Source organism: Barbus barbus (assembly GCF_936440315.1).
Source record: "Barbus barbus genome assembly, chromosome: 18".
NCBI lineage: Eukaryota > Metazoa > Chordata > Actinopteri > Cypriniformes > Cyprinidae > Barbus > Barbus barbus.
Window position 1 is genome coordinate 12,482,810 of NC_136746.1, and position 25,315 is coordinate 12,508,124.

The 25,315-nt window shown below is 36.3% G+C and overlaps 1 protein-coding gene across 1 annotated transcript; it reads left to right on the plus strand.

Annotated features, from left to right (window-relative positions):
* Positions 1–485: 485 nt before the first annotated feature.
* On the plus strand, positions 486–18,666 carry adss2 (adenylosuccinate synthase 2). Its single transcript, XM_079439954.1, has 13 exons — positions 486–705; positions 8,671–8,773; positions 9,527–9,595; positions 9,667–9,717; positions 11,223–11,289; positions 12,310–12,417; positions 12,598–12,679; positions 12,900–13,026; positions 13,573–13,727; positions 15,785–15,909; positions 16,002–16,099; positions 16,179–16,328; positions 16,628–18,666. Exons 1-13 carry the CDS (start codon positions 550–552, stop codon positions 16,678–16,680), a joined length of 1,344 nt encoding a protein of 447 aa, XP_079296080.1. The 5' UTR covers positions 486–549; the 3' UTR covers positions 16,681–18,666.
* The last annotated feature ends 6,649 nt before the right edge of the window (positions 18,667–25,315 follow it).

The window sequence follows — 25,315 nt, forward strand, 5'->3', positions numbered from 1 at the left end:
AACAGCAATCACAAATTATTTACATATCAATAACTTAGCTTTGTGACACTAAAAGTGTTTAATTGGTTAATAATTTACCTCCAAATTCCGACGACAGTTTGAAAATATAAAAATAAAATGTATGTTAACACAACCCCAAATCCCCACATCTTGTTCCACTGTGTTTTCCCGTTGTTTGATGTAACTAACAGGGTGACAAAAGCTAAAGCGATTAGCTGTAATACTCGCTTTAGACTTCAAGTATCGCTGTTGCACCATAACAAACTGCGCAGTCGACGGTTGGAAGTTTACGTTTAAACAAACAAATTATAAATAAATACATACAGTTGAGAAATGTTACACGGAAGCCTATACGTTGTTTGTAATATGATGTACAACAGTTCTATTTATATAAAAAATATTTTTAAAGCACAGAGTACTTTAATGACTACTATGTAGTGTGCGTGCGTGCGTGCGTGAGGAGGCTCCGCCCTCGGCGTCTCAGGTGTGCGTGTGACGGAGGAGCATTGCGGACTCAGAGCTGCAGGGAGAGCAGAGGGGAGTCGAGTCATGTCAGACAGCGGGAACGCACAGTCGCAGGACGGAGGATACCCGAGTGTGGGCAACAAAGTGACCGTGGTGCTCGGAGCACAGTGGGGCGATGAAGGGAAAGGAAAGGTGGTGGACCTGCTGGCCCAGGACGCTGATATGGTCTGCAGATGTCAGGTTGGTTTATGAGAACCGTAGTGTTTGAATATGTGAATATATCCCCGGTGGGCTGTGTAACGATGACGGTATTGTGATGCCCTGTGTACATCATCAACAAGCTTGTTTGTACGGACATATTCATGGCTGATCAGAGAGTAGCCTGTGGAGTAACGTTAACGTTACTGAATGCATGTTAAGTGCTGTGAAAGCTCTTGCAGTATGTGATTACAGGACTTGTTTGCAATCCAATTCTTAGTAAGCTGCTGTATTATCAAAGCGGAAATGGACATTACTGCGCGCTTCCGTTACTATCAGCTACGCTGCCTGCACGCGAGCGACGTCAATTATAATGCAGCCTACTGGGTTAGCTTTGCTAGCAGTGTACCATAGGGTGTTTGCAAATGTCACCTTGACTGAATTATGTGCTGTTGATGCCAGCGTGATTTCTGAGCGAAGGCCAGCCCAGTGTTGCCTTGAGATCTTGCCAGATGTCATTCCATCAGTTAATGTTGGAATATCCGGGGTGTTTTGCAAAGGATGTAAACATCCTATGAAGTCTTTGACGCCCAAATGTGTGGTATTTATATGGGTATTACAGTCAAAGCAGATGTTGCAAGGGGTAATAATTAAAATAATAGTTGATTTTACAGAACATTAATCTCCAGCTACTTGATTTTCCGCAGTTGTCTCATGTGCCCATGTGTTATAAATGTACACAATCCTGCAACTCACTGATTTTAAAGACATGACCTGCTACAACTTTGCTTTAAAGCAAAGTTAATTTATTGATGAAAATGTATGGGAACTGTGTTAAAAGTTAATAGTCCTACTCCTAAATTGTTTTATTATGTAAAATACCCAAGGCCAAGTATATATTTGTGTGTATATATATATATATATATATATATATATATATATATATATTACACATATACACACACTCACATATATTGTTAAGCAGTTGTTAAAGAAAGGTTTATGTAGCATATGGCTTCATGTGTCAACATCTCACATTGCCCGTCAGAAAGAAACAGGTGTCACTATTTCAGCCTCATTGCTTTCAGACGCTGCTGTGCTCTCACTTAACATGCACTGCAAAACTGTTAGATATGATATATATTTATAATGAAAAAGATCATGGAATATGTATGTGTGTGTATGTATGTGTGTGTGTGTGTGTGTGTGTGTGTGTATATATGCCATGTTTTTCTTTTTAGACTCCCTAAGTAGGGTTAAATGCTTCTATTCTATTCTGTTAGACCTGGTGATATTTAAATGTTTACACATAATTATATAGCATAATGTTTAGATTTGTCAAGAGAGGACTTTTAGGGACAAATGGGGAAATGGTACCGCAGCAGTGGTTGTGTTATGCTAGAGAGCAGTGATAGCAGGCCGCTTTACGCCCCCTGTCACTATGCATGGTATTGATAACAGGTTCACATTGCAAGGATTCTCTCCTAAGAAGTTTGTATTCTGCCAAGGTTGTGACTGCATTAAACAAGACACTCGGTGCTGCACTATGCAAACCGTAATGTGTGTGCTGTGCAAATGGATGGGGCAGAAAGCAGATAGTGTTAGTCTTTTTATAAAAAAGGTGCACTCAGCAGTCTGACTGGTTTTCCTTACAGACAGATGATATGGAATAAAGACCATCATGCTGTTCCATGTCACACCAAATTGATGTAGGTCCAGAAACCAGAGGATCAAACACAACGCATGACCTCTTATAATAATGCCCTTGACATTTTATTTGCAGATTAACCTCTTTATATATTGCCTCTTCTCCTGTCAGCCTATAAATCTGTTTTATCTGTTGACAAGTTGGTTTGTTTCACATTGTAGTATTGTAGGCTTATATTAATCATGTGCTTCTTGTGGCTTGCTTATTGTTTATGGTTTTCCAGGCATATGGGAAAACCAATGTCTCCAGATCTATTTTTGTGAGCTTTATAACCATCTAGAGGAGTGTATATGAGTATCCTTTAATCAAGCTATATTTTTGGTATTACATTTCTTTCTTGGTCTGCTACTGTAATAGCAAATCTGGCAAGAATGAAAGGCCATCTGTTGCTCTTACAGATAAGTTCTGTAATCAAATAAATTTGCTATATTGACTTTGCAATTGACACAGTTTGCTTCAAAGAATATACCTACTACTAAAATATTTTAACTTAAGTGACTTAAAATATCTTGACCATTAATGTCAGCTTGATAATTGAGTCTGTGGAAATCTCTTGACTGGAGTGTTGCAGTGGTCACGTTGTGTATTGTGCTGCTGTTTGTTTATCAGTGAGTCCAAGTATGTTGCTTACTGATAATTAAGGTGCTATTTTTAAACCCAGTGTCATTCAAGTCCCAAATGCTTTATTTGATAACAGGAAGTGTTGAATGATTAATTTCTGTTTTTTTTTTCTCTGTATTTTTTGTAGTTAAAAAAGTTTTACACAAAGAAATTAATAGTTATTTTGAAAGAATTGGGGCTGACTGGGAATAATGCATTTCTGCAAAAGCATTGGTGATGGAAAACTTAAAGGGGTGGTCATATGATGCGATTTCAAGTTTTCCTTTCTCTTTGGAGTGTTAAAAGCTGTAAAGACTAAAGTCTCAAAACCAAAGAGATATTCTTTATAAAAGTTAAAGGGGTCATATGATGCTTTTTTAAAGATCATTAGTTTGTGTATTTGGTGTAACGGAATATGTTGACATGCTTTAATGTTCAAAAAACACATTATATTTCAAATACTGTACAATATTGTAGTTCCTCTATGCCCCGCCTCTCTCAAATGCTTAGTTTTCTACAAAGTCCCTCCTTCCGACAAGCACAGTCTGCTCTGATTGGCCAACTGGCACAGTGCATTGTGATTGGCCGAACACCACAAGCAGTCGTCAGAAATGTTCCGTCCCTTTCCATAATCACGAGTTTCAGCTTTCAAAATAAATGTAAAGACAGTTAATAATGTCCTTAGTTTTACCATCAGTTCAAGTCCGAAACGGGAACAGAGTCGCGTGACAGACACAGTGATGAAGCTCGTATGTGTTTGCACACAAGCCACGATTAAGAAAGCTGACTCCACTGTGATGTGACCCTGTCTCTTTATCTCACACACGTGCGTGAACACACAACGTGCAAAACTCTGCATTTGAACAGTCAAATACTTAAACTAATAACAAAACATACTTACAGTCGCTGATTCAGAAGCGCCAGATTGTCATAGCAAAGTCAGAATTACCTCCTCTCCTAGGTTCATTAAACAGTCGTCCATAAAATGCATTGCTGTTCAGTTGTAAATAATCTTAATGATTCCTAAATGCATCTACTTTCGGAAGGCCAAATAAAGTGCTTTTGCTTTCGCACAGAAACATACAGCATCTCCCTGACATGGCTGCATCAACAGTACAGCGGTTGCCTTCTTTCTTTGCTTCTTTCTTCACGCCTTTCTTTGCATTACAAATATTTCCACATCGTGACGTAGAAATGTGGGGGCGTGTTTGAATGAGCCGTTTTAGGGGGCCGTTTTTGAATGAGCTGCTTTAGTCTTTGCCACTTCAGGGATCTTATCTATGCACAATCAGCTTGTAACACTCCAAAGAGAAAGGAAAACTTGAAATCGCATCTTATGACCCCTTTAAGGCTCTGCCATGCCTTCCTAAAATGGCTCATTCAAACACGCCCCCACATGTCTACGTCACGGTGTGGGAAGATTTGCATAACACTGCCCAAACGTGTACACAATGAAAGAAGGCATAACTTTTATTCTCGCTGTAGTATTGTTGTTGCTGACGCCAAGTCATGGAAACGCTGTGTGTTTCGTTGTGAAAGCGAAAGTACTTTGTTTGGTCTTCCAAATGAAGTACACAAGAAATCAGTGGTTAAGTTATATTTACAACACTGTTCCAGAACAGTACAATGCAAATATTCGAGTGTGTGCAGCCCTTTTTACGGAGGTCTATTTCCTGATCCTGGGAGAGAGTAGCCTACAATGTGAGCACTATGAATGGCTGTGAACACTGTAAAGTGGGGCAATTCCAACGTTGAAAGGACAGTCTGATGCTTCTGACTCAGCCTGTAAGTACGTTTCGATATTTAAAGAATTTGCTACTGACTATTCAAATGTGAGTTTTGAGCAGTGTAGAGTAGTGCTTGTTTGGCATTTCTACGATCACAAATGCAGACATGGTGTTACGTTTAGGTGGCGCAACGCGTAAAAAGACCGTATGCGTCATTATAATCAGTAATTATGTCCTCACTGAATGCAACAAATGCCTCATTTATAGCAGGGTTTTATTCTTTTAGTCTCGTTGCGCCAGGACCATAGACTGTAAAAAGGGACATGGCATCACAACATGGGAAGGGGCATAACATTTCCGTCACACCCCTGAGGTATTCGGCCAATCACAACGCCTCGGTTCTCAGAATGATGAGCTTTGTAAAAATCGGTGCATTTCAGAAAGGCGGAGCATAGAGGATCAACAAAAATGTACAGTATGTGGGAAATAATGTTTTTGAACCTCGAACTGCGTAAACGTATTGCATTACACCAAATACACAAAATAATGTTCTTTTTAGCGACATCATATGACCCCTTTAAGTCCATGACACAAAGAAATAAAGAAAAATGGAGGGCATTTGTAAAGGACTGTTTTGCTGCAGAAAAAGAAAGGTCAGGGAATTTTAAAGCTTGAAATACATACTTGGATAAGAAAGTGTAAGTGAATAAGTGGAAATATTATTATTTATTTATTTTTTTACAGTTTGCTCCTCTCTAAAACTGGTTCATTAACTAGAAGTTGCCCTTTGTGAGTGCATTTTCTAAAACCTTTTTTTTTTTTTTGACTTGGAATGTTTCTTTCATCATCCTAGAGAGGTTTGAGTGCCATCTGTCCTTTCTTGGGAATTTGAGACAGGCTTATAAATTTAAAGTGCCCCTATTATGAATTTTTGAAAATTTCCTTTCATGCAGTGTGTAACGCAGCTCTAAGTGAATGAAAACATCCTGCAAAGTTTTAAATCTGAAAGTGCACCGTGTATAAAGTTGTCTCTCAAAAGAAAGAGTCGACTCTGAATCATTGAAAGGAGTTGTTTTTAAAACGAATACCAAGCCGTTTCATGTTGACGTCAACATGAAACATTAGCATATTGCTGCCCACTTGTTGGTCTGAATGGAAATTCATTCTTTGCCACTAGGTGCAGTTATTTGCTGAATTATTTTCTTAACGTGGGTCGTGCACCGGCACAACTCCTGGATGAATCTAATGTTTTAAGGAATATGTGTGGCTGTCAGTCACTGCACCGGTGTGGATATTCACTGTACTTCGGAATCACAGATTCTACGTCTTGGAAGTATGACCCAAATAAGAATTTTCACCGGATATTGTTATCTGAACGAGTAAGTAACAAGTCTGACATTTTGTACTGACCAACTGTGGAAAAAAACATTACAATAAATCCCGCTACCAATGGTGATTAAATCTAACCATTGGTTAGCTCATATCACATTAAACCGTGCAAATTATTATTAAACTTTGTTCTTAAATTGTTAATGCTAACAACATCAGCATTGCGTGACTTCATGCTTGTAGTGTGTGTATTAGCATTACATGTAATTTCAATTTCTGTAAAATCTCTAATACCATTCGAATTTCATATAAAGAAATTAACTTAAACTTTAACTTAAAAAGAAAATGACTCTTCCTTAGAACTGGTTCTCTTTAAAATACAAAACTTGTGTAATCGAACATAGGGTATCTAATCAGATGCACATTTAAAACTGGAATATAATCTAATTTCCGTCACTTGTATTTCATAAACGCATAAACCTTTTTACCTTTTTGGATTACAATCCGCCATCAGAGTGATAAATTTACTTAATTCCATCTGCTGTGAGAATAGGCTATAAACAATCCGCCACCTACAGCATCCTCACATGCGATAGTAGCCGGGACAACTTCTTTGTTTACAGACGTGACGTAATGACGCAGCGCCATACTCAAATTTCCTACGAATTCCTACCAGTGCCACTCAAATTAGAAAACATTATTATAAACTTACTATTGTGAATCGGGCTAAGTTAAGGTGATTTTTGAAGTGTTGAACACTGGCTGGTTATGTACTTGCTCAAATTGATTTTAGATAATTTAACCAAAAAAGTCACGTACTGCAGCTTTAATAAATGCACACTCTCACTCTCATTCTCAAATGTGCACCCACTCTTTATTCTGAGGAACCAACAAAAACCAAACCAGATACAACCATCACAACAGTTTAATCTCACCACTGAAAACATTATGTAATCAATCTATTTAATGGAATTGGTTTGGTACTTTTTCAGCTTTTTAATTCTGATGGTTCCTTGTGTGTGATAAGGTGGTAACTTTGCTAGAAATCCCTGTATTATTTCCTCAACCCCTTGTTCCTCCTCAAACAGACGGTGGAGTAGATCACTCACTCTTGCCACTTTTAGCACGCCAGGTTTGGAACACTGGACGCAATCCAACAAACCCCAGAGACAGTCATGAGCGAAAATGTGACACACATCCTATGAAAGAATGTTCCAGGTTATTGTCTCAAAATATGACTCTGCTCTTCCGAGTTTTCTCCAAAATATTCCAAGGGGAAACAAATTTATTTGCTGACATTAACAAACTTTTCACAATCCATTTTTTTTGCATAAAAACACATAGTTTAGAACAAATGAATCATTTAGTGTTATGCTGAGATCTTTTGGCTTACAGAGAACTTCTTTGCATTCTATGTTCTTAAATGTAAATGTATGATATCCCAGAGATTATTTGGAGGTGGACCACTGTGTAATGAAACCACATTCATTACATGAAGCCAATGCTTCCCAAGTTTCTAAATTGTCAGCACGCTGTTATGAACAATGTGATGTATAAAGAAAAAATTCTCAGGTTGGGCCCTTAGAAAAGCAACCTTGTAATAGGAGCCCATAATTATAATGTGCCTCCAGCAATGCTTTTGGTCACCATGGGTATGAGAACATCGTAAATGGATCTAAAACGGAGAGGCATCCACACACACACACACTACTAAACTGGTCAAAGAAGACCTGGCCTGAAATAGCTCTGCTCTGTTCCTTGCTGGATTAAAGACTGATTTATTGAGCACACTTTGTTATAACGCCATCAGATGTGACATGAGGTCAGAGCTGATTGACGCCATGTTGAAACCTAACGCATGTGAGGACTCTCGATGATTCTTGACGATGGTAACAGTTGGTGTGCCAAGTGTGCTCTTTAATCTATGGTTTAGTCACTTTCTCTTTAGTCACATGTCAACAAGGAAGGAATCAAGTTTGCATTCTTTATGTAATTTTACAGCTTTTACAATTTTACAGGAATGACAAATAAAATGAACATTAAACCGATGTAACTCTGCAGAACTGGAATGTGGAATGTTCGCCCTTTGCACATTCATTTAAGAATGTAGTAATTTTAGATCTGTTCGATGCATTTTACCATGTTGAATTCTATTCTGAAAGATACAACACACAATTACAGAAAATGTGAAATGGATTTCGTCTGGTTTCCGACTTGTATCTTGTCTAATTGAGCAATAGAGCTCTTCTCACATTAAATCCACACCTAACAACCAAAATCAATGTTGTTTACATGCTTCAAATTTTCCATTTCACAATTGCATGTCTAAGCATGTCTGTACCATACCATAGTAATGCTTGGGATAGTTAGAGAGAGTTCATCCATAAACTTGCTTTCTTCTCTGGAACACGGAAAGATGATATTTGAGATCCAAACAACATTGGATCGCATTGATTTCCATTGTGTGGACAAAAACACTGAGGCATCTTTTATGTTCCATGAAGAATGTCAGTCATAATATTTTGGATGACATAGGTTAGTACTGTAAATAATGACAGAATTTTTGATGTGAACTAACTATCCCAGATTTGTATGTCATCTTCTCAAGAATTGAAAAGTCTTTGTGTTTCTTCTCTCCTGTAGGGAGGCAACAATGCAGGACACACAGTCGTGGTTGATTCAGTGGAATATGACTTCCACCTTCTACCCAGTGGAATTATTAACCCTAAGGTCACTGCCTTCATTGGTGAGTAATATATTAACATGTAAATTTCCTCCCTCCATTTGGATTATATGAGTTGTGCACATTCTCATGCAAGCAGTGCAGATCTCAGTCCTTGCTTTGAAAACAACACCATAGCTTCCTGTTAGAGTGTTTGGATGTTGGCCAGCATATCCAGACTAATATAGCTGAGTGCAATCTATGCAGTTTATTTGCAAAGATCCAATTTTACTAATGGCCACTACTGTGTTTGGCTTTCTGATTCATATGTCAGCACTGTAGATTAGTATGATGTATTGGAAGTGCTTGATGTTCACAGTACATTAGATTATACAGGTTTCAGAAATCTGTGTTGCAGGGTTTAAGGGTTGATATGTGTGATTTTTAAGATTCTTCTTCAATATTACAACCCTTCCTATTCATTCCAAAACCTTTAAATAGGTAATTCTTTACCTCTTGCTCCATTTCTTTTTAAATAATTCTCACTGTACATTTATAAACTTTGGTTAATGTTATTTTTGCATATTTATGAAGTTAATAATGTTGATTGGACAAGCACACAACTTGCTTGTCCATCTGTGATATTGTTACAACTAAAACGATCACAGTATTACTCAAGAAACAAGTTTCTATGATTGTACAAAGTGCGTGAGTTTGTCTGTGGCTAAACAACTTGCTGTAATATTCCAACACTACCTTAGGCACTATGTGTTCAGGCCAGGATTAAAGCCCTGTGAATTGGACAGTGATGACTAACAGCTCCTCATTTGATTGCAGGTAATGGTGTAGTCATTCACCTGCCGGGTCTCTTTGAGGAGGCTGAGAAGAATAAACGGAAAGGAAAAGGTTTGTTTAACTGATTGTGCCCTTAGGCTGTATGAGCATTGACCGGAGTCTAACAGTGAGTTTGCTCGCAGGTCTGGAAGGCTGGGAGAACAGGCTCATCATCTCTGACCGTGCACACATTGGTAGGCTGATGGCTCCTATGACAAATAAACACCATCATATCCCAAACACAGCAAAATTTAGCTTTATATGGTTGCAAAGAAATTTATTTGATTGCAATTCTTTACTAATTGATTATTTTCGATTCGTAGTTATTTTTAAACATATGCTGAATACTTAATATTTTCACTACCATTCAAAAATATATTTATTTGAACTAAAATACAGTAAAAACAGTAATATTGTGAAATATTATTACAATTTAAAATGACTGTTTTCTATTTTAATATATTTAGAAATATTATTTATTTGCGATGATGGCAAAGCTGAGTTTTAGTCCCGTCTTCAGGGTCACAAGATACTTCAGAAATCATTCTATTATGTTGATTTGTTGCTCAAAAAACATTTCTTTTTATCAATGTTTAAAAAAAAAACAAAAAAAAACAATTGTGCTGCTTAATATTTTTGTGGAAACTCTTGATAGTATTTTTTTTTCAGTATACTTTGCACATAAAGTTCAAAACATTGATTTGAAATAGAAAACTTTTGTAACATAAATGTCTTTATTTATGATCAGTTTAATGCATCCTTGCTGAAAAAAATGCATTGATGTACATTAAGTACATTGAGTGTTTTGGATTGATCAAAAATGGTCAAGAATTGTTATTTGTTAAAAAAAAAAAACATAATACAGTAGGTATTATTACAGTGCTTGAAAGACATTTTATTGATGCCCCTCTAACATACTGGTAATTTGTTTTTACAGTAATGTCTGTTTTTTTAAATATGAAATTTATGATAAAATTTTGAAAACCTCCCTTTGACTCCATATTTATTTTAATCCTGAACCTAAATCTTAAACACTTTTTATGCCTTGCAAGCACTTCTATTCCCTTCAGGAACTGCAAATCTAGCTAGAAATAATAGCTTCCTATCAATAATAATATTTAATTAATGCATTAAAATGTTGTTTGATGCATCAATGCATTTTTACTCCTCTTTTTTGTGTGTGTTTGTTATGCTTTGCTTTTAGCTTTTGGCATTTGAAGTAGGCAGATATTGCTCTCAAATGTCACAATCACAGAGTCCTTTAAAATTAATAATAGTTCATGTTTAAATTATTAGGCTGATGATACATGGGGAAACGTTTTGAGCAGTTTTGCCAGGCAACTTTTTTTGAGCAGTGTTGTTTGGTCAACTTCCCACTGAGAAGGGGTAACAGATTTCTATCTGGATACTTTAGATCGGTCGTGGGCCCTGTGTTTTACCTGGTTGCCCTGTTGACGCCAACATTAACCAAAGTTACCCAGCAACATTGTTCAAAAAGTTGCCCTGTGTATCATTAGCCTTATGCCTTTAGACTATTGTTGTAATTCTAGATTCTCAGCAGGAGTGGTTATAATAAAAGGACACGGGATCAATTGTAGTCAACCCAAGTGTTGATATGGTGACCTGCTTTGGCATGTTGGGTTCAGAGCTCAGGGAGATGAGTTGTCTCACTGTAATGTATACACTCTCCTGCCTCTAGTGTTTGATTTCCATCAAGCTGTGGATGGAGTCCAGGAACAGCAGAGGCAACAGCAAGCTGGCAAAAAGTAAAAACCCTGCTTTATGCACACGCATACAACACGCTAGCAACATGTTATGACATGAGTTCATAACAAATAAAAAAATGCTTTGAGAGATGAACTTTAGTCGTGTATTGGTGGCTTTTCTAACCGCTCGGGTTGATCTTAGTAATTGACTTTCGGTTCTAAGTTCTTTTTTTGTGAAATTTGATATAATATGCAAAAAGAAAATATTTTATACTCTTAATAACATAACATTCAATATATGAAAAATAAAACAAATAAAATATTAAATGTAATATTGGCTCAATCTGGCATTAAATTTAAGAAGCTAAAGCTCAGATGAATATTTCATAGTCCCTATGAAACCACGTTAAAGATTTATGCGAAACTAAAATGTAGTGTACAAATAAATATGCACATCAGTAATGATTCAGTCAATGGCTTTTAGTTGTTCGCTACTGTTCAAAAGTTTGTGTTCTGTAAGATTTTTTTTTATGTTTTTGAAAGTAGTTTGCTCACCAAGGCTGCATTTAATTGATTAAAAATGTAGTAAAAACTGTAATTTTGTGGAATATTTAAGATTTTGTTTATGAATGTCATTTATTCCTGTGATCCAAAGCTGAATTTTCTGCGGTCTTTACTCCAGGCTTCAGTGTCACATGAGTTTTTGAGATATCATTTTAATATGCTGATTTGCTGTTCAAGAAACATGTATTATTATCCATGTTGAAAATGTTATTGTCAGTATTCATAATGAAGTTGTGCTCTTTTAAAAACTGATACAGATTTTCAGGATTCTTTAATGAATAAAAAGCTCAAAGGAACATCATTTCTTTTAGATTTGGAAAGACATTATACATGTCTCACTTTTTATCAGTTTGAAGTGTTGAATAAAAATGTGTAAATTACACTTAATTTTATTCAATATTGTATGTAACAGGTTCACTTGTTTTAACAGACCCTTGTTTTAAAGCAACCAACATGGAAAAAAAGGCATGTGAATATCACTCACGAGTCTCACCTTCTTTCTGTTTCACCACCTAGTTTAGGAACAACTAAAAAAGGAATCGGGCCCGTATACTCTGCCAAAGCAGCTCGCAGTGGCCTGAGGATATGTGACCTTCTGGCTGACTTTCAGGAGTTCTCCGAAAGGTCAGGGTGTGCTTACCTGTTCCAATGAGCTTGTCACATTTCTATAGACCGTGTTAAGCGTCACCCTCTGTAAAAACACTTAATCCAGGTCTTAATCCGACAAAAACAATGGAAGAGCAACTGATCATGCTACTTGTCTATCACAGTGTCAGCTGAGCAGTCTCATGTCTTATTTCACAGATTTAAACATTTGGCCTCACAGTATAAGTCTATGTACCCATCACTGGAGATTGATGTGGATGGGGAACTTGAGAAACTCAAGGTGAGAAGCTTAGATATCACACCATTTTATAGGACTTCAATAAGAGTTAGAGATCCACAACATATCTTTATCATATCAGTTATCATATAATGTTAACTTTTTTAAATACATTTATTAATTACTGTATACATAACAGTAACATCTACTGTGACACACAGACAACAAGGGTTACCGCACTTTCCGACACTGACTGTTTTTTTTGTTGTTTTTTCTTTCTTAGACTTATGTAGACAGGCTAAAGCCCATGGTGAGAGACGGAGTCTTTTTCATGTATGAGGCGCTACATGGGCCTTCGAAGAAGATTTTGGTGGAAGGTGCCAATGCTGCCTTGCTGGACATAGACTTTGGTGAGTAATGGATACACCGAAACACATTGTACATACCATTCGCTGACCATGTGTAACATAAGATTATGCAGTGTGCTAACCAGTGATTCCCATTTGTGAACTTCTGGGAAAATCCTCCCATATTCGTTAAGTCCTGTGAACTATCAACAATAATAAGTCTACAAGTCAATAATACATTTCATTTTATGATTTTTTTTTTTTCCCGTCATGTTAAAATTCCTGCTATTTTTATGGTTGAATGATTTATGTATTGTGTGTACTTTAAAAAAAAAAAAAAATACATTGATTAATGGAGATGCTTATTACTCTACATTCTTTGCAGCTTTACTAACACTTCAGTCACCTTCTATTTGTTTAATCTCATTTACATTTTGTTAATATATTATTTTATTGTTTGATATTGATTGTTTTTATTATAACAGGTTTAACTTTACAGACGCAAAGGTCTATTATTGTACATACAGTAATGAAAATAACCCAAACATTACCTAAAGCTTCACTAACACTTCACTGGCACGCAAACGCTGATCTGACGCTTTTGTTTAGGGACATATCCGTTCGTGACTTCTTCAAACTGCACTGTGGGAGGGGTGTGTACGGGTCTGGGCATGCCGCCCCAGAATGTGGGTGAAGTCTATGGAGTTGTCAAAGCCTACACCACGAGAGTTGGGATTGGAGCTTTCCCTACAGAACAGACCAACGTAAGCAGCTGCTTAACTTCCTCTTTTGTTTCCGCATTGTTTGGATGAGCTCTCACTATTGTTTATTTTCCGATGCATTCAGTGTTATGAGTGTTTCGGCAGTAATGAACCTGACTTTAGCCGAGCACGATTATTGTTATGGATTGATTTGAACAGGAATAATGAGGCTGGAGGAACAGCAGTCAGTAATCTGTCACACTACATGACAATGAATACATTATGTATGAGACATTTATGATTTCCTATTCATAATGTGCTTTACAGTGACTTAATATGTGCTTATAAATAACAATAGCAGGGTTTCCACGATCAAGGAAAACCTGGAACTATTAGGATTCTACAGTGGAAATTAATACAATTGTGACATAGACATGAAGAAGTCTAAATGGTGTAGGTTTTAGTTCAAATTTACATTCACACTTGTACATAGCAATACATAGGGTCTTTAACCAACAAAAAAAAAATTAAAGGAATTTATTAAATATAACAGAAATGAAATGCAGATATAGTTACTTCAGGTGTTTTTGAATTATAAACACAATGTAAAAACATGCATATAGACAATAAGTGCATTGTATCATGTAATTATATTTAAAATGTCAGCACATAGTATGATTTATATTGAAACACATAATATAAAGTCAGTCCAAACATATTTCTACTAGAAAATTGCTTGCACTTCAAACACTTCAAATTTTCATGTTTTAAAATGGCTCCATCTAGTGGTATTTTATTTAGACTTCATCATTCAAATTGTCAAATACTGCTCATCATATAGCTCATATTTTATCATGTAGATCATATTGTTTTTTTGTTTTTTTAGTTTATTAAATAAGGTTATTGAACATTAATAAACTTAACTGTAAATACACCAGGGTGAGTCAAAGTTTTTTTTTTTTTTTTTCTTCTGTAGTCCCTGGATAGAATGTTACACAATCATCCCTTAAATTGCAAATTATTACAACCCGAATTCCCGGAAATGTTGGGATGTTTTTTAAATTTGAATAAAATGATACGAGCCAGTATTATATTCACAATAGAACATAGAGAACATAACAAATGTTTAAACAGAGAAATTTTAAACTTTTTATCCACTAAATGAGCTCATTTCAAATTTGATACCTGTTACAGGTCTCAAAAAAGTTGGCACGGGGGCAACAATGGGCTGAAAAAGCAAGAAATGTTGAAAAGATTCAGCTGGGAGAACTGGGTTTCAGCTGGGTTTCTCCTTTTGAATGACCAATATATACGATTGATAGCTGCTCAAATAGACAGTTAATTCCTCTGACGCATGCGCAGAACGCACATGTTAGTTTGCCGTCGGCTGTAGTCTGTGCGGTGTGTTCGAGCACAGCTTTTTGGTCCGACGCTGCCAATGCGAGGCGACAACACCATCAGCTTTCGTTGCCACTAGTTCTTTGAAGTCGGCTTGGTGTGCCCTGGCCTTAACATGATTAGATATAAAAGGGATGTCTTAGAGAGGCAGAGTCTCTCAGAAGTAGGCTCTCCAATCTGTGAAAGAGGCTGTAAAATGATTGTGGAATACTTTAAAAACAATGTTCCTCAACATCAAATTGCAAAGGCTTTGCAAATCTCATCATCTACAGTGCATAACATCATCAAAAGATTCAGAGAAACTGGTGAAATCTCTGTGCATAAGGGACAAGGCCGAAGACATTTGTTGGATGCCCGTGGTCTTCAGGCCCTCAGGCGACACTGCATCACTCATCGGCATGATTCTGTCATTGACATTACTAAATGGGCCCAGGAATACTTCCAGAAACCACTGTTGGTAAACACAATCCGCCATGCCATCTGCAGATGCCAACTAAAGCTCTATCATGCAAAAAGGAAGCCATTTGTGAACATGGTCCAGAAGCGCCGTCGTGTCCAAGGCTCATTTAAAACGGACTGTTTCCAGAATTCGGGTTGTGAAATTGTCATTGAAAAGCTTGACTGTTTAACCTATTCATTGCGAATATTCAAATACCTGTACACATACTGTAAATACACAAAATAATTAAATGTTGTACTTTGCATACTGTACTTATGCATAGGAAACTGGAGAGCTCTTGCAGACAAGAGGCAAGGAAGTGGGCGTGACCACAGGTCGCAAAAGGAGATGTGGTTGGCTGGATCTGGTGCTTATCAAATACGCCCACATGATTAATGGCTTCACAGCGTGAGTGTTCAGATAATGTTTCCTTTGGTTACTGCATCTGTGCTCTATAAAATACTGTTTTCTTATATGCATCCTTCTATATGTCTGTTTAGCTTAGCTCTCACCAAACTTGACATCTTAGATATGCTTCCTGAGATCAAAGTTGGTGTGGCATACAAAGTAGATGGTGAAATCATCCCACATTTTCCAGGTAAGCAGCACTTTTTCCCATATCACCCAAGTAGATTTAATAAAATCTAGTGTAGTTGAATATCATACATGTTTCCCAGCAAACCAAGAGGTACTACATAAGGTTGAAGTGCAGTATGAGACTCTGCCAGGCTGGAAAACAGACACATCTGCTGCCAGGACCTTTGAAGAGCTTCCAGAAAATGCACAGAAATATGTCTGTTACATTGAAGATCACTTGGGTGTGCCTGGTAAGATTTTAAAAGGGATAGTTCTTCCAAAAATTATTTTTTTTGTGATTTACTCATCCTCATGTAATTCCAAACTTGTATGACTTTCCTTCTGCTGTGAAACGTAAAAGATATTTTGAACAATGTCAGTAACCAAACAGTTTTGATTCCCATTGACATCCAAATAGACAAAAATGTGAAAAATAGTCATACAGCTTTGGAACGACATGAAGGTGAGGGTTGTTGTTGTTAGTCTGATCGTTTAAAATGCAGTTGTTTTACTACAGCGATCCTAATGACTTACTCCATCTTTGCTTTAGTAAAGTGGATTGGTGTTGGGAAGTCTCGGGAATCAATGATCCAGCTCTTTTAAGAGGCTGCTTGGCCTGCATGTAGCACTGGCTGGAGTACGCTCTGGACTCGGGGACGGAAAGTTGTCTCATTTCTTTCTTTTCCCACCTTACTTCAGTTTCTCCATGGCAAGAACATCATTTTGTGTCCCTCAGATCATTCTACAGCCCTCTGAAATGGAGTATTAGCCATATATAATGGCATTCCTGTGGTAAATGAAAAAGGGCTAGTTTCAACTAGTTATTTTTTTGTAATCATTTAACTGTTTCTCATTTGCTTTACATCATTCTCCTCTGGTATTTCAAGCTCTCATAAGCTCAGTATCTCCATCTTGAATCCATATGCTGTACGTGCTACTACTTCAAGCAGGCATCAGTAGTGATGTATATTGTTGTTAGATATCAATTTGTTCACACAGATTGGGTAAAACGATTACTTATACAAGTTATATTTAATGTTCTTTATTTTATCATACAAGAATCAACGGTTATGCAATGTGTATTACCACACTTTGTCCTTGTTTTAAATAGACTATGATTGACTTACTCAAGTCAACTTCATTTAAACATACGCTTTTTAAAAGACAATTTAAATGTTTCTTTACCAGATGCATAAAAACTCATGTGATTCAATATTCAGTGATTCTTCTGAATACGAATTATGTACAATACAGCCTCCAAATGTAATACAATTACAGTAGGTGTTTTCTGTTTTTGCAAAAATAGAAGTAAAACAGTTTATGGAAGCATCTTTAAATTTGAATCTATTTAATTTGCTCTAAAAAATTGTATATAATTCAAATGTGCCTCAAGAAGCATATACTATTATATTCAACATACATGAAGCTTTCCTGTAGCTCAAATAGTAGAGCATGGCGCTAGCAACGCCAAGGTCATGGGTTCGATTCCCAGGGAAAGCAAGAGCTGATAAAAATGTAAAAAAAAAAAAACTAACTTGAATGCAATGTAAGTCGCTAAATGCATAAATGTAAACGTTTGCACAGTCCTTGGATGTTTATTGTTCAACTGTACAACTTTATGCCACAGGCATATTAAAGCCACTTTAATGATCAGTAATGAGATATCAATAAACTTGCCTTTCGATATAGATTGTCAAAGTATAGATCCTTAAGATGTTTATGTGAATTCAGACGCCACCTCAGGATGTACAACTGCTTTTCTGACTTCCAGTAGTACATTTACAGAATCTAAACAGAGCTTGCCTATTTAAATATGACTGGGTTGTTTCAGAAACCCAGAATTGCTTCTTCTGTTTTGTCTCAGTACTGCACCTTCCAATAAATAAGTAATATAGGATAAAGTGTGCCTTGTTAATACAGATGAACAATGAAACTTGAAAACTAATTCTTCGTCTGATTGAGCTTTTATGGATTTTAATTGAGAAACCTCTTTTAGCTTTTTCGAGGGCATTAGTGTCATTGCCATTTGCCAAAAGTGTACATGCATCCAAAGAAGTATCTTAATGGATAAAATGAATGCTGTGATATAAAGAGCCTTTGTAAACGACCCAGAATGATAACTCTTTCTTTTCCAGATTGATGATGGTGTGATGCTTTGCATTTTGTGTAGCTCACAGCTGCGGAATAAATGGTGTAACCTGTTTGTTTGTTTAGTAGCATCTATTACATGTCATTTATCTTGTATTAATACAACATTTCCTGTGAACAAATTAAATTAGCAAGAATAGGAAAGCTAAAACATTAAAACGACAGTATGTTTGCACAAACACAACTTTTTTCTGTTTTTGAAATCCTTTACTGTTTCTGTGTTGTGTTGCTGCTGATTGGGTCGTCATGTATGTATATACAGAACACAAAGCCATATTCTCTTGAATTTACTGTTACTGTACACTTCGCTGGTGATTGATACTGATGCATGATCATCTAGAGGGATTTGCACCAAAACTCACTCACTCTATTTATCTCGGATGAATGGCAGACAACTGTCATGACACTCCAATCAATAAAGTAATACAGTGAGAAACACTTTTTTGTGTTTGTTCATTTTTAGCAGTATTTTGTGGCTGTTTTTGTTTTCGTCTTGGAAATACGAGGTTCAACAACACACCACCAGAGGGAGACATTTACCTTGAAATACACGTTGAACGGCGACATCCGCGGATTTGAACAACAAGAAAAAAAGCCCCATAATTACGTTTGACAATAACCTGTGATGCTACACAATTACTCCTAGATAATGATAACATTCTGTTCTTGGATTTCCCCACGTATTTAGTACTTGTATTTCTATGGTGAGTTTAGAAGTTAATTGGTGAATGTTACCATATGCGTGGCCTATAGTTGAGGTTAAATTTAGCTGTAAGGCTGGGAACCAATTAAAAACATAGATATCAACGTTTTTCATTAACACAAACATTTAGGGTATTTTTAAATAAAGGGAAGTGTAATTTAAGTTGATTATTTCTATTTTAATTTGGTAAAAATCTCCTTTTCCCCTCATCTTGTAGCGTTTTGCAGGTCACTTGCAATGTGAAATAAATCTGTAGCTTCTGTTTGATGGGAATTACATTTTGGAATGTTGATAAAACATTATAACAAGCACAACTTTGGATTCAGGTGGAAATGACAGCTGTGTGAGCTGGAATTTGTACAAAAAGTCACAGTATGTATTTATAGCCTATTTTACCCTTTGCTTGAATTATTATAGTTTTAATATGATTTAAGAAGAGTGAAACAATTTGTTTTTTAATATCACTTCATATTAGTACTATTTATACTGCTGTAGAAAGTTCTGGTCATGTATGAATGAAAACTAAGGAGTGCTGTGTACAGATCATAAAAATAGTGTTCCTGAAGATATTGGAATAGAAATGTTTTGCTTTCACAACCAGATCTATATGTTAGAGGTATGCGTGTTGGCTTGTTTGGCTGGTGAAGGTGCCTGGATATAAATGTACACATATGTGCGATGTAGTAGGAGGTGACGACTGTGGTGAGAATGATGAGATCTCTCGTACTGTACACTCTGGAGACTGAAGGAGTCTTCCTGCTGTCATTACAAATTCACCGCACTGGTTTCTATGAACTATATCAGCTTAACCTGATTATGATTTAGATCTGATGCTGACGATATCATTGGTGTTAAGTTTTTATTTATTTAACTTATTAAGATTTAGTGTTTTAATTCATTTGATCACTATTGTTGTTGTTAATACTTTTCCACAAATATTGCAAATACAGTACACCTAAATTCATGTGCATTGTAATGTCAAAATATTTGATACAATTATTTTTATTTTCTTGTAAAACGTACTCCAATGAGCATTGTTTTTGTTTAACTTTGAAAAATAATTCTTTACAAACCATTGTTTATAGATTTTGAATAGTACAAATAATTGTGTGTACAGAAAAACAGTAGTTTCTTACAGTTTGTAGGTTCATCACACAATGAAAAAAATAGTTCAACTAAAAGGTTCTTTAACCACTAAAAATATTTGTTAAAAAAATAGTTTATAGTTGTAGAACGGCAGAATGATAGATTGAACGATAGATAGTACAGCAGAAAAATAGATGAATGGACAAAACGATAGAATACATAGAAACTATAGAACGTCAGACAGATAGATAGATAGATAGATAGATGGATGATATACTGTAAGATCTGAAGTTTGCTTCAGAAGTGTAATGTCATTCAGACCCTTCACTGTGTGTGTGTGTGTGTGTGTGTGTGTGTGTGTGCGTGTGTGTGTGTGTTTCATGAATTTAAATGTTTTTGCAGTTCTTCCTCTTGTCACAGCTGACTCATTACACAACAGAGCTCTGAACCTTTCACGAAACACCGCACACAAACACACTTCCACACAAGGGCTCCATTCTGGCCTGATGGTGTGCTGAGTGTGTGAAGAAAAGTTCAGGAGAGGGCCAGATCAGTGTGTGTGTGTGTGTGTCTGTGCATTAGTGGCTTTGACACACTCATTAGAGCAGATGTGTTGCTGCTGCAGTGGCGGCTGCCACTTCCTCCTCCTGGCTTGTGAACACGGGCAGCTGTAGAGCAAAGGGCCAACGTCTGCCTGATCCCTGACCTCAGCTCCACCCCAGCTCCAATGGGGGCAGGGCCAGGGGCCGCCAGATGGGGGCTGGCTGTGTGTGCAGGGGGGTGTTTATGAGTTTAGAGTACTGGCTGTTGCTTTTTGGGGGGAAACTTGTGGAGTTTGTGTTTGTCTGTGGGGCATAAGGGCTGGGGGTTGGGTTTTGGAGGGAGGTTGTAGACGCAACACATGGCTCAGAAAAACATTAGCCGAGAGGGGTGTCTGAAGTGTTTCGGATGAGTGGCGTGCAGCCGTTTATTGACATTGTTTTAGCCAGGAAGTACTTTTTGGTTACACTTTATTTTAAGGTGTCATTGTTACAGTGTAATTATACATTAATGACTGAGTAATATTAATTAACTACATGTACTTACTATATATAGGGTTAGGATTAGGGTTTGGTTTATGGTTACTTGCATGTATTTATGCATCATTTATTGTTATTGTAATAGTAACGTACATGTAACGTGTGTAACAAAGACACCTTAAAATAAAGTGTTCCCTACTTTTTCTATTAGAATTATAGCAGTGCAGTTCAATTCAAGTTAAGCTTAATTGACAGCATTTGTGGCATATTGGTGATTATTAAAATTAATTTTAAACAAAATACTTGTAGTTTCATGAGTTCAGCCACATGATGTAAACAATAGTATTACATTTTTATGTAAAAAAAAGAGAAAAAAAAAGCTGATTCACCTTATATGAGAATATTTATATGTTTCAAATCTGTTGTCAAGACAATTTAATAATTAAAACCATAAAATGACAATACAAAACTTAATAAGCAAGTTTTAACAGGAAAATTAATATAAGTGCTTTTATAAAATTATAACCAACTCATTTTTCACTTTTAAATGCTCCAAAAATCGGTACTATTTACTTCCATTCTAAGTGCCTCACTGTAACTGTATAGACAGACAGACAGACAGACAGACATATAGATTAATAGACAGACAGACAGACAGACAGACATATAGATTGATAGACAGACAGACATACAGACGGACGGACGGACGGACGGACGGACGGACAGACAGACAGACAGATAGATAGATAGGTTTAAAGAAACAAACAAAAACAAGACAAATAAATGAGGGATGAGTGAAGATCATTTCCTGTGATAATCAACATTGTCACAAATGTTGTGGATTGAGGTTAACTTGTGTTGAACCCGGAATATTCCTTTAAATGGTATCCATTGTTGAAGTCAAACTGACTGTAACTCAATATTTGTTGGCAGGCGAGGCACACACATGCACAATGGTGATCATTGCTGGAAAAGGCAGCACTTTGAAGCGTGGCCCTCTTTAAGTTCATCGTCCACCCTGTGGTTGGACAGCAGTGGGAGTCTGTGGCCAGCTCTGCCTGGACATTTGCTTCCCCATGTCTCCAGAGCGGACAGGTGTTGGCGTCAGCAGCGTCCAGACTCGTTTCAGCAGCTGCTGCGCTCGTCCGCACACACGCATGCTCTCTCCGACACACCTCCCCCAGCTGACAGATGTAGCCACACCACCCAACTAGCTTTATGGAGCCAGAGCTGTTTTAACTTTAAATATTTGCCCAGGAGGGATTGCCCTGTTTGGGCAAGGCTTGTAGTGCTGCACGGCTGGGTGTAATAGGATGAGAACAACACGGACTGGCCGACAAAGAGGCACGGCCTGTACAAACACATAAACCTGCCAGCAGAACTGGAAGTCTACAGGAGTGTGAAGTCTTTAAGTTACGTTCAGATGTTCACCAATTGTTAAACAGGAGCTCCAAAATGTGTGGACACTTTTCGATACACAAGTGACACTTAAAAATGTTTGACGAATATTATTATATTTTAAACAAAATATTACATCGGCGGCATCTGAAAACAAATGATTCACTTTATTTTTTGAGACATTTTCTAATTAATTTTAACCAACTGGAGTTATGCTGATTTTAGTGGTTGTGTAAATGAGTTCACACAGGTGTCCTAACAGAGTATCTCCAGGTGTAGATCATCACAGTAACTGTCCACAAAGTCCAAATATTATTTATAATACTTTTTCATTTATCTGTAGATCTATATCTACATCTATGTATTTGAAATATATATAGTAGGCTATATATTGATTTTAATGTATTTATTATTATTATTTAAAGGAATTATATTTGATTATATTTTACATTTATACACACTCACACGCACACATATATATATATAGCACATCTATAGATTTCTATATCTACATCTATATATTTTAAATATATATTTTTTCAATTATTAATGCATTTATTCATTTATATTTATAATATTTATAAATAAATTTTTCATATTATATATATATATGTGTGTGTGTATACATGTACTGTATGTATATATGATATTTATTATATATTTATTTTTATTATTTATGAATTTATATATTTATATTTATTAATTCATTTATCATATTTATTATATTTTATATTCATACATATTTAGGCTCTATAACTATTATTTGCTTTTATATTTGTATAAACACACACACACACATATATATATATATATATATATATATATATATGCACACACACACACACACACACATACATACATATATATATATATATATATATATAGATATAGATATAGATATATACACATACATTTATATATACATTATATATATTCATATTTTAAGTTGTTGTACAAAATATGATACTTTATTAGGTAAATAAATGTATTGAATGTATTATGTACACTTTATTTTGATAGTCCACTTTAGACGTTCTACTAACTATAAGTAACTTTGCAACTACATGTCAACTAATTCTCATTCATTTGCAATGTCTAACTCTCAGAGTAAACTGTTAGGTTAGGTTTATGGTTAGTAAGATAAGCTGACATACTTGCAAAGATTCTTATAGTCAGTATGTTGTATGTTGTGGACCCATCAAAATAAAGTGTTAGTAGATATTAAGCAGACAGTCTACTAATACTCTAATGACTGCTAGTTGACATGTAGTTGCAAAGTTACTTATGTGTTAGTAGAATGTCTAAAGTGGACTACCAAAATAAAGTGTTATGAATGTATTTATTGATATGTTTATTTACATGAAATGCTAGTTTGCATGCTTTTGATGTTTTACAATGCAAAGGCCAACATTTTTAAGCGTGACTCAAGTGTCCAGACACTTTTTGTGGCCACTGAATGTGATAAAGACTCTCAATGCTACTTGCAAGCTGGATTTTTTTTTTCTTATGATAAAACCTCTTGTAACTGAAGTGTGAGAAATTTCAAAGCTGCACTGAAAGGGGAAGGTAATCCAGCTAGATGCACCGCCTCAGAAGAAACCTGGAAGAAAGCACTTTGTCTCACCATCTGGGCCTGTACTCACCCATCCCATTAGGACGCCACATTAAAGAGCAGGTACAGTAATTACGAGAGCCGGCCGACAGGAGCGCAACCTGCAATACTTTCACTTGTCCAAAGAGAGAGGGAGGCAGAGGGAAAACTTTCCTAGCGCAGCAGATTCATCTTGCAACAGCTTCTAAGGACTGCCAAACAGATGCCAGTACAATTGCTTGTCTTTTTTCCTCTTCCCCTGCAATCTAAGTATGGCGCCCATATGGCTGCAGCTGAAGGGAGTGATTGTTGGTATTGTTCATTTTGTCCGTGATCCTGGACAATGCGGGAGCACTAATGATAATGCTGTGTGCAGATGTGTGTTGGGCGCAGACGCTCATTGAGGAGGGCGACTCTTCACTCATTCACTCTCTGAGGCCTGCTTGATCTCAGGCTGGGACGGGGGATGCAGCTGATGACGTCAAGGCAGATGTTTTTCTTGGTGGGATGACTTTTGAATGTGTCAGATTTGTTCAACATATTTGCTCCAAGAATATGTTGTTGAAACAAAACTAGTCACTGAGTCATTCAGAATGAGGAAATGAAATACAGACGTGAGGCTGAAATTAAGAGCATCTGGCTTTAATGAAATTCAGTGTTGAGGTTGCTCTACTGTTTCTGACAAATGACCTGCCTCCTCAGATTTTCAAACCAACTGGATTTTAATCGCAACTTCCAAATAAATGTGTCTTTAATAATCAAGTAAAAAAAGTGTTTGTCTAAAACACCGTGGCAGAAACACACATCCAAAAAATAATTCTGCCATTATCATTTCAGTAATGATAAAAGCTATTTTACCAAATAGATGCTAACAAACAGAAGCCATGTTTGCCAGAAGAGGTACGTCAATAAAACTAAAAAAATACTGCATTATTGTAGATATAATAATCACAGCATCTTTCAAAAATATTTTGGATAATTGATGCTAATTGTGCAAGTGATGCCAAATTACAAATTATATGCATCGAACCTTGACAGATTGCGGCTGAAAATTATTTTTACATTTACATTTGATCATTTAGAAGCGATGTTATTAGCAGTATAGGCTACTGTCGTTTATTACTATTTAAAAAATTGGTTTCATTTTCATATTTTCAGTCTTCATTTAAGTTTAGTTATACACTTTTCAGTTTATACACTGAATTTTTTTTTTTATTTATTTTATTCTAAGATTACATGAGTATGTTTTACAAGAAAATACAATTTTAGTATTTCTGCTTAAAATGGAATGTT